The following is an 11,461-nucleotide window of genomic DNA, read 5'->3' on the forward strand; positions in this document are numbered from 1 at the left end:
GACTTGGATGGGAAACGAATCACAATAGTGTGTATTGCAATGGCAATGCACACTGATTAGCCTTAGGCTAAATCTGGTGCAAATGCATCAAATTATGTTTTAATTGCACATTGTCCCAAATAAATAAATCATTCATTCATTCATTCATTCATTCATTCATTCATTCATTCAAAAATGAATGGAAGTCACTACAAAGTCCTCAGTTTGATGCAAATACAAGGATGTGTGTGTGTTTTATCTTTTAAAGCCAACATTAGGTTGGGAGGTTTTGGTTGCAAAGTCAAAGCAAAGAAAAACAAACGTTATGAACTTATTTGAGAGGTTTGAGAAAGGTTCTGCATGATTTTACTGTCCACTTTCTTGTACTGCGTTACTGTGTAATGCAGAAATTTAATTTAATCAGAAATTTAATGCTTTTTTAGGTCTTGATAAAATGTGGTTGATTGTGTAATTAAATGGCTTTAAAAGGACATTGTGGTTATTTTTTGTTTCATATGCTTCAGAACAATGGAAGCCAATCAACACAGAAGAGAAGAAGAAATATGACCGAGAGTTTCTTCTGGGATTCCAGTTCATCTCAGCCAGCATGAACAAGCCTGAGGGTTTACCAGCCATCAGTGATGTTGTCCTAGACAAGGTAGAACCATCTGAAAACACTATGTTTGGCCTTATAAAATCATTAGTTGTGTTTTAGCAGCTCTAACAGTGATAGAATTTTAAAAAAATAGATGTCAACTAGTCCTAGTTTCTCTATTTAGGCAAACAAGACTCCTCTTCGTCAGCTCGACCCAAGTCGCCTTCCAGGGATGAACTGTGGTCCAGACTTCACCCCCTCCTTCGCCAACCTTGGCAGGCCTGGCATGGGAGGAGGAAGCAGAGGGCTGGTGAGTTAACATCCTTTCAGTGAGACTCAGCACCACTCACACGAAGATGAGTAAATTATGAATAAATTTTGATGAAATATGTGGCAGATATAAGATTTTTTTCTTCTCTCTGCTTCCTTTCATTTCATTGTATTTGTTTTTTATATATATATTTGTACATAGAATTAATTTGTTTTAAAGAAATGACTAAAGTTTTAAACAAAATAAATAAAATTAAGTTAAATAAAAATAAATTCACGAAAACTGAGCACGTCTCTGTCTCACTCTGTCTGCAGCCTCCTGGGATGGGCTTAGGGGTCGGCGGTGCTCGTCGCTCTCAGCAGGTTCAGAGAAAAGAGCCGAGAAAGATCATTACCAGCATGTCGCTGAACGACGACGTGCAGCTCAACAAGGCGGAAAAGGCTTGGAAACCGTCGATGAAGAAGCCGACTAGAGGCCGTGTGGCGGAGGAGGTTGTGGAGAATGATCCCGAACAGATAAAAACCCAGGAACTGTTCAAACGAGTACGCAGTATCCTCAATAAGCTCACCCCTCAGAAGTTTCAGCAGCTCATGAAGCAGGTGCAGGAACTGACTGTTGACACTGAGGAGAGGCTGAAGGGAGTCATCGACCTCACCTTTGAAAAGGCCATCTCTGAGCCAGACTTTTCAGTGGCCTACGCCAACATGTGCCGCTGTCTTTCAGGGGTGAGTGGTGCCACAATCAGAAAAATGAAAAGAAATTATCACTCTTCTGTCTTTCTCACTCACATCTGTTTCATTGTCCATGAGTTGAACCTGATGTGACTTGGATTTTAACTGTGTGCCAAGTGCAATATAAGGTCACTGGGTTTAAAAATGAGAAAAACCTGCTTTTAAATATTATTATTTTATAGTTTAGGCAGGAAAATCTCTTGATTTTAAATTTCCTTAATAGATTTCCTTGATTGGCATCTATTATCTATTACACAACTGGATACACTTAACTTTTTACACTGTGCACACATACAGGTCCTTCTCAAAAAATTAGTATACTGTGATAAAGTTCATTATTTTCTGTAATGTACTGATAAATATTAAACTTTCATATATTTTAGATTCATTGCACACCAACTGAAGTAGTTCAAGCCTTTTATTGTTTTAAYATTGATGATTTTGGCAAAAAAGTAAAGAAAAACCAAAAATCCCTATCTCAAAAATTAGCATTTTTCATCCGACCAATAAAAGAAAAGTGTTTTTAATACAAAAAAGTCAACCTTCAAATAATTATGTTCAGTTCTGCACTCAATATTTGGTCGGGAATCCTTTTGCAGAAATGACTGCTTCAATGTGGCGTGGCATGGAGGCAATCAGCCTGTGGCACTGCTGAGGTGTTATGGAGGTCCAGGATGCTTCGATAGTGGCCTTAAGCTCATCCAGAGTGTTGGGTCTTGTGTCTTAAGCTCATCCAGAGTGTTGGGTCTTGTGTCTTAAACTCATCCAGAGTGTTGGGTCTTGTGTCTTAAACTCATCCAGAGTGTTGGGTCTTGGGTCTCTTATTTTTCTCTTCACAATATCCCACAGATTCTCTCTGGGGTTCAGGTCAGGAGAGTTGGCAGGCCAATTGAGCACAGTAATCCCATGGTCAGTAAAACATTTACCAGTGGTTTTGGCACTGTGAGCAGGTGCCAGGTCGTGCTGAAAAATGAAATATTCATCTCCATAAAGCTTTTCAGCAGATGGAAGCATGAAGTGCTCCAACATCTCCTGATAGCTGCATTGACCCTGGCCTTGATAAAACACAGTGGACCAACACCAGCAGCTGACATGGCACCCCAGACCATCACTGACTGTGGGTTTTTGACACTGGACTTCAGATATTTTATCATTTCCTTCTCCCCAGTCTTCCTCCAGACTCTGGATCCTTGATTTCTGAATAACATGCAAAATTTGCTTTCATCTGAAAAAAGTACTTTGGACCACTGAGCAACAGTCCAGTGCTGCTTCTCTGTAGCCCAGGTCAGGCGCTTCTGCTGCTGTTTCTGGTTCAAAAGTGTCTTGACCTGGGGAATGAGGCACCTGTAGCCCATTTCCTGCACACACCTGTGCACGGTGACTCTGGAAGTTTGTACTCCAGACTCAGTCCACTGCTTCTGCAGGTCCCCCAACGTCTGGAATCGGCCCTTCTCCACAATCTTCCTCAGGGTCCGGTCACCTCTTCTCATTGTGCAGCGTTTTCTGCCACACTTTTTCCTTCCCACAGACTTCCCACTGAGGTACCTTGATACAGCACTCTGGGAACAGCCTATTGGTTCAGAAATGTCTTTCTGTGTCTTACCCTCTTGCTTGAGGGTGTCAGTGATGGCCTTCTGGACAGCAGTCAGGTCAGCAGTCTTACCCATGATTGTGGTTTTGAGTAATGAACCAGGCTGGGAGTTTTTAAAAGCCTCAGGAATCTTTTGCAGGTGTTTAGAGTTAATTTGTTGATTCAGATAATTCAGAGGTTAATAAGTCATTTAGAGAACCTTTTCATGATATACTAATTTTTTGAGATAGGGATTTTTGGTTTTTCTTTACTTTTTTCCCAAAATCATCAATATTAAAACAATAAAACGCTTGAACTACTTCGGTTGGTGCGCAATGAATCTAAAATATATGAAAGTTTAATGTTTATCAGCACATTACAGAAAATAATGAACTTTATCCCAATATGCTAATTTTTTGAGAAGGACCTGTATAATTTTGTCCCATAAGGATGAATCCCAAAAACAACAACAAACATACACATCAACACTAGAAGATATAAAAATCTAAATAACTTATCGCCATCAAAGTGTAAATTGGTAACCAACTCCTGCATAATAAACTCCAGCTTTAAAGAGTCGATTACAAACAATTACAGATAACTCTGATAGGGTGTACGTGTGTAACACCTTTTTTTCTGTCACAAACGTAAAAATAGTTGCAAAACACCTTAAAAATAGGCAAGATTGTAAAGAAATAATTTTATTGCAAAGTTTAGTAATAACACAGTTTAATTATTTTACAAATGCAGTAGTTAATTCTTTCTTGCGTTCACAAATATTTTGTAGTTATACAAGATGCTCCAAGTAGTAATCATAAGCTTCAGCAGTCATTAAGCCAGTTTAAATGTAAATGCAAAAGCAACAATCCCAGGAACAACGACACAGAAGGAAGACTTTGCTCAAATTGTTTGCACATAAAATGAAAATGTTTCCATTTGTCAGAAAATAAATCTCATTCTCAATCTGTAGTCTTATTAACAAACAAAAGACACAACAAAAGAATCAGATGCTATAAAAAGTTTCTGACATTTTTGTGATAGAAAACTGTAATGACTGATGTGATCAGTTTACTATCATTATAAAGCTGATTAATAATCAGCTCTGAAGCACTAAATCTCATCACTTTATGCTACTTTGCCACAGTGTAGCATGATTGTTTTTAAATGACAGCATTGTGGCTGAATGAATGCGCTGGAACAAACTGCTGAAAGAAGACAATATAAGGAGTAAAGCTATTAAAACAATTAAAATAATCTCTGAGAGTCATGTCCAGCTCTAACCACTGGAACCTCCGGAGGCAACCCAATTTAAAATATCCACCACCACTAATTGACCATAGCAAGTAGAAAATGGCTAAAACTCAGCTAGTTTTACTAATATTGAGTTAATGCTTGATCTGCAGTAACAGTGCTTTAAGTACATGTGGGGACTGACTCTCTTAACACGTAGCCAGAGTTGTAAAGTAACTAAGTACAAATACTTTGTTACTGTACTTAAGTATAATTTTTGGGTATCTGTACTTTACTTGAGTAATTATTTTTCAGCCTACTTTTTACTTCTTCTTCTTACATTTTCACACAATTATCTGTACTTTCTCCTCCTTACATTTTAAAAAAAGGTAAGAAGTAGAACGTCAATTTTATTTCATTTTTGCTTGTTTTTTTTTCCAGCTTATTGTAAAAAAATAAAAACTATCCATATAAATTGTGCCTCCTAGATAATTTAATTGTGATTGAATAAGAAATATAAATATATAAAACTCTGATAGTGTATTAATTTGTACACAAACAAATCATGTCACACTCCAGCAGGACAGAATCATTCAAATAAAAGGACTGTACTTAAGAAGTATTTGTATTTCATGAATTATATTATTACATTTGGCCGCAGCCCTCAGATAGATTTTCATTTTGGGGAAAAGCTTTGTGCAGCCTTGATATATGTATATAAACTGAAACAGCTGGACTAGTGCATCCTAAATTTAACATCCATTCATTCTTTTAATACAACAGTCATTTCTGCATTGGTTTGAGGAGGTCACCTCCTAATAAATGTCCTTACAGAAAATCTAACTGCTCATTTTAAATCAGTACTTTTACTTTTAATACTTAAGTATAAGAAATATCAGATACTTTGACTTTTACTCAAGTAATATTCCTAAAGGAGACTTTAACTTGTAACAAAGTCATTTTAGGGCAAGATACTTGTACTTTTTCTCAAATATCACTTTGTAGTATTTTATAACACTGCATGTTGCACATGATCTCTGTATGAAGCATGAGATAGCACAAAACATCATTTTCAAGGTTTGACCACAACTGCTGTAACTCTTAAGCTGATCTTAATCTAAATCTCTGGCTTAAAAGGGTGGTGGGTGATGTGCATTCCTTCAGTGAATGTTAGGCTTTAGTTTAAATTAATTGAAAAAAGTTCAGTAAATACAGTATACTTTATAGGTATCTAAAAATAAATACGGTGGAAATGATTGATTAAAGCCTGGGCAGGCACTGATGCATTGAGTTAACAGATGTTTCTTCTTGGTTCATTGATGACCTCAGTTTGGGTCATTGATCCCAGTGATAGGATTGAGGAAATGAAGAGCCACAAACTTCCATGTTGACTAGACTGACGTCTTCCTGCTTGCGTTTTCCCCCTCCCTAATGTAGTCTCTCTGCTCTTTTCAGCTTAAAGTCATAACCCCAGATAAACCGGCCTTAAATGTGAATTTTCGCAAGTTGCTGCTAAACCGGTGTCAGAAGGAGTTTGAGAAGGATAAAGATGACGACGAGATCTTTGAGAAGAAGCAGAAGGAGCTGGAGGCTGCTTCCGGGGTATAGTACTGCATCTTATAATAAAAGTTGGGCTCTAACCTTTGCAGAAAAAATGATGGTTAACTATTAATTCTGGTTATGATGGTAAAAACTAGAGATCAAAGCTCTATTGGAAAGATGTCTTTTAGTATCTGAAAAGTTTGGCATATAATTTCCATCATTTTGCAATAGTAATTTTAAGTTATAACTTTACGTGTTGATTTTTGGCTGGCAGGAAGAGGAGAAACAGCGACTTATTGAGGAGCTAGAAGAGGCCAAAGACAAGGCCAGGAGGCGCTCCCTGGGTAACATCAAGTTTATCGGTGAGCTGTTCAAGCTCAAAATGCTCACAGAGGTCATCATGCATGACTGCATCGTAAAGCTGCTCAAAAACCACGATGAGGAGTCCCTGGAGTGCCTGTGCAGACTGCTGTCCACCATTGGCAAGGACCTAGACTTTGAGAAGGCCAAGGTACAGAACGTTCATATCCTGTCAGATCAGAAATGTGTTTACAAGCTCTCTTGTGGAGTGTGCCTACTGTAGTAATCATTTAGGATTATCTGATAGAAAACAACTAATCCTATTTTTATTTTACAGAAAAGAGCCATAAAAATTATTACCAGAAAACACTACAGTTAACCATCAAATATATTATTTCATCAATTGAAATTATTAAAGTTTTATGAGTTGGTTGATTATAATATTTTACTTATATAATAAGACTCATAAAAATGTATTACCTTTGAACATCCAGTCAAATTTTGTGAAGAGGGAAAGTTGTTATAATCTTAAGGGACTAGAAATGTTTGTAAAACCTAAAATTCGAACAAATATGAAGGACAGATCTACTTCAGTCAAATTAATAAGATTATGGAATAATCTGGATAATGATTGTAAAAATGCTGGTTCAATTAATTTGTTTAAGAGAATGAAAAAATTTTAAATTGTTAAAGAAATATGGAATTGCATAATTTGTGTTTGTAAGAGTTACTGTTTGAGGAGTTGAGTTTTATGTTTTATTATTTGATTACTATTAGAAATTAATATTATTTTTTTGCAAATAGGGGCAGATATAAGAGTTTTTTTCTTCTTCTGCTACCTTTCATTTTGTTTGATTTGTATTGTTTGTATGTTATTTTAATGAAATGAATAACGTTAAACAAATAATTAAAAAAAGTATGCTTATTTAACAGCTGTGCTTGTTTTCAGCCTCGTATGGATCAGTACTTCAACCAGATGGAGAAAATAATAAAGGAGAGGAAGACCACCTCCAGGATCCGTTTCATGCTGCAAGATGTGCTGGACCTTCGACGGGTAAATCACAACACAATCTGTCTACAGGAAGTAGAAGAACCAACTGGCTACATACGTTGCACAATTATCTCGCAATCATCTCTGTAGCAGTTGAAGAGATTTGTTCAAAGTTGATGGTTGGTGTTCTCAGCTTTTGCCAAAAATGACCTCACGTTGATTCATGGTTTTATGTTGTTTTGGCCCATGTGCACTTCCCAGTTTTTTATTCCCGTTGCAAAGCGGAGAGAGAGATTCAAAATGTCCTCCAGCTGTGTGAGCTGGATATCTTGGGGAATGAAAAAAAATTAAAAAGTGAGGTACCGACTTCCATTTCGGTGTGTGGCTGCATCTAGTCATAAATAAGGTTCTTATTGAAAACTGGGCTGCCACGTCAAAATCCAAGATGGCTACCATCATATACTGTATGTCCAGCCGTCTCTTAAGCTGGATAACTTGAAAAATAAGAAAGATTAATCTATGTCAGACAAGACCACCTTCACCCCGACCACCACCACTCACCAAAATCTGTCACTTTGCATTGCCTTGTATAACCACTGTAATTTGTACCCACTTGAATTTCTTGCACCCACTGTAAAAACATTAATGCTTACCTGCTTTCCCGGATCAATTCCAGTCCAGAAAATAACTCTTAAAAATTTACAAACATTTACAATCCCTCAGCCATGGGGGACATGTTGAGTAGCACAGTTCAAACAATGAGGAGCAGAACAGAATCTGAAGTAATGTTCAGTTGTACATCTGTACGACTAAACAAAAATCAAGGAGATTTAGTTCTTGCAAATGTTACAAATTTTGACAAGTGCTTGAAATTAAAGCGGAACAAAACAGTAGTTACGTTTTTGTAACCGGTAGAAAATGGCATTTGTGTTATTCTGCTATTTTTTAGGTTTTATTTACTCAGTAGTGATGCCCACCGTTTACAAGGAGAACTGAGCTCATCTCAAAACAACAACTATGATGATGCCAACTTTCTCATGCCAAAACCAGAGCTTCAGTATCAAGTGAGACTTATGAGCAGAATATAACTCTATACTGACCTAATAAACAGTATTTACTGTGCATCGCACCACATTTTTTTACTTACTTCATATGAAAATAAGAATACCATTGTCACTTTGCTGTGTCACATTCTAACTGGCTCAAAAAGGAGAATTATGTAGATCAGTATACCCTCAGTGCTTCTTTGAGTGTTTTTAGCATTTAGCAACTTTAAAGCGCATTTATGCTTTTTGTGGTTTAGTTTTTAATACTTAATGCTTAAGCACTTTGTTTAAGTTAACTAGTCTGCATAACTTGGACCACTGACAGTGAGGTGATGAACATTTTTTTAATCTGGTTACAGTGGCATCTGTGTGTGTGGGTGGAATATTGTTCTGTTCTTATTCAAAAAAGGTTCATTTAGACTTCCAGTTATGGCGCTGAGGTGAGCAGACGCATTGAACCAGAGCTTCCAACTCGTTCGGCTAAATCCCCTTTGCCAGATCTGAATTAACCCACTAAGACCGACTATTTTATTATGAAAAAGGGGAAAAGCATCAAAAAGTAACGGGAAATGAAAACAGACAGAAGAAACGGGCGAGATAACTTCATTACTCGACGAAAGCGCAGCAGACCAGCACATACTATGGAAGTGCTTCAAAGCTAGCATCGGAGGTATCCACAAAGAGATTGTAACTATCCGTAAAGATATGAAGGAAGAGCTGTGCTGCTTTCGTGATGCCTTCTCCGCCGACATGAAGAGAGATTTAAGAAGTTTTCAAGAGGAGATTAATGGAAAACTAAATGAAGTTGTGTCGGACATAAAAGAGAATCAAAAGAGAACGGAGGAGTCTTTACAACGTGTGGCAGAAATGAAGGAGTGGACCGCAGCGGTGAAAGAGGTGCTGTCTCAAACTATTAACAACCAAGATAAAATTCAAGCCAAACTGACTGATCTAGAAGCACGCTCACGAAGAAATAATATCCATGTGTACGAGATTACAGAAAATACAGAGGGAGATAATCTGCTGGAATTTATGGACGGTTTCATTAAGGCTGAGCTGTCAACTCCAAGATATCGACCTGGCTATACAACGCTGCCACCAGGCTTTGGGTCCCAAACCACCGCAGAATGCGAGCTCCCGCTCTGTGGTGATCTCCTTTCTGGCATTTAGAACCAGGGATATAGTGCTTCGCACTGTGTGGAAGAAAAGAGAAATTCGCCTCAACCAGCAGCGGGTTTATTTCGATCAGGACTATCCGGCAGAGACTCAAAAGAAGAGGAAAGCTTACRCCCYTWTYAGAAAACTTCTGAAAGAAAAAGGTCTCCGCTTCCAAACCCCACCGCCGGCTAAGCTCCGTGTATTTTTTGACGGTGCCCCGATCACGTATAGCAATGCGGCGGACGCCATGAAGGATCTGCAGAAGAGGGGTCTCACGCCTGACTGCACTACTAGCTACGATGGTTCCCACACGGCAGTGCAAGATGGAGAAGTTGGACAGACTGTCCTGGGTGACGAAGGAGGCCAAACGAAGTAACCCCGACGCACACGGAGAGAGAGCACGGAAAAAACTCAGCGGATTTCGTCATGAGGCTGGAGACGCTGCCGCTTCTCAAAACGTGCCTCTCGTTTAAACTCATGTGGTAAGATAAACAATCACAGTGATCTGATCCAGCGTGTGGACTAAGAACTGAACATTTTCGTACAGAGACACTGTGTCAAGACACCATTATAACAACCCTTAAGTTAACCTTAGCTAATAAGAAATACGTTACTGATATAAAAAGTAGATAATACATGACTGTTGTTTTGGGAGCCGGTTTAAAGGCTCTGATTGTGCACTGAGCTTACACTTGTACCGAGCTAGGTCAGTTAGCACTGGAGAGACCCCCATGAGAAGAGCCTCATGGGGGCGTTTCTCTTCATCCAGGACTCCTTAATGAGTTGTTTAGTGTTGGAAGTTGTTCCTTTTTGTACTTTTTCAAGTTCTAGGTTCTATGTTTTTGAGTTTTGTAAATGTTTTATTGTTTAGGTCACCTTGGATGTGTAAGTTAGAGGGATTAATTTATTTCAAGATTTATTTTCCAATAACCATATAAATTTATAACTATTAATGTACACGGGTTACAGAATCCAATTAAAAGAGAAAAGCTTATAGCTAAGATGAAGAGAGAACAGCAACAAATAATCTTCTGGCAAGAAACCCATTTAACAAAAGATATCCATGAAAAATAAAAAAGTGTTTTAAAAAGACGTTTTATTCCTCCCACTCAAATGGACTCATATTAATTGCAAATAATGTGGACTTTAAGGTATCCAAACAAATTACAGATAAAGAAGGCCGTTTTGTTTTGGTAAGGGGAACACTTGACTCAAATGAAGTAACTTTACTCAACCTATATAGACCTCCAGGACATGATAAAACACGTATTGTTAAAATATTTGATCTTATAGTGGTTGAAACAGCTGGCGTTTTGATATGTGGGGGGACTGGAATGCACAACTGCATCCTTCCCTGGATTCATAAAACCCTTTAAAAAAATCAACCCAGAATCTCTATAAATAAAAAAATTATTAAAAAGATTGGCTTAGTTGATGTATGGAGGGAATACCACCCATTGGCTAAGGAGTTCACTTTTTTCTCTCACCCTCATGGAGTTTACTCAAGAATTGATTATTTTTTCCTATTTAGAGCAGACAGATACAGGATTCTAGACTGTAGTATTGAAACTAGGGATGTGTCAGATCACTCTGGGGTATATTTGAAACTATATTTAGATTCTCATCCCAAGACAACAATATGGAGACTTAACAAAGCTCTGTTGAAGGAAAACAAATTCGAGGAATTTATTAACAAGGAACTTATGGAATACAGCAGGTAAAATAAGTATTGAACATGTCACCATTTTTCTCAGTAAATATATTACTAGAGGTGCTAATGACATGAAATTTTCGCCAGATGTCGGTAACAACCCAAATGATCCATACATACAAAGAAATCAAACCATAAATGTCCAGAAATGAAGATATTTGTAATAATGTGGAATGGCACAGGGAAAAAGTATTGAACACGCTTAGTGAAATTTATCTAATACTTTGTACAAAAGCCTGTGTTGGCAATGACAGCTTCAAGACGCCTCCTGTATGGAGAAACTAGTGGCATGCATTGCTCAGGTGTGATTTTGGCCCATTCTTCCACACAAACAGTC

At 37.8% G+C, this 11,461-nt stretch overlaps 1 protein-coding gene across 1 annotated transcript in view; it reads left to right on the top strand.

The window, feature by feature from the left end:
• The window catches only part of eif4g1b (eukaryotic translation initiation factor 4 gamma, 1b), a gene marked incomplete at its 5' end in the record, with an annotated part of 130,333 nt that overhangs the window by 78,043 nt on the left and 40,829 nt on the right, over positions 1 to 11,461 (top strand). The window contains 6 exon segments of the mRNA XM_014026429.1: positions 504 to 637; positions 759 to 884; positions 1,160 to 1,570; positions 5,832 to 5,978; positions 6,193 to 6,429; positions 7,168 to 7,272. Coding sequence (XP_013881883.1) covers positions 504 to 637; positions 759 to 884; positions 1,160 to 1,570; positions 5,832 to 5,978; positions 6,193 to 6,429; positions 7,168 to 7,272 — 1,160 coding nt within the window.

Source organism: Austrofundulus limnaeus, unplaced genomic scaffold, assembly GCF_001266775.1.
Source record: "Austrofundulus limnaeus strain Quisiro unplaced genomic scaffold, Austrofundulus_limnaeus-1.0 Scaffold553, whole genome shotgun sequence".
Taxonomy (NCBI): Eukaryota; Metazoa; Chordata; class Actinopteri; order Cyprinodontiformes; family Rivulidae; genus Austrofundulus; species Austrofundulus limnaeus.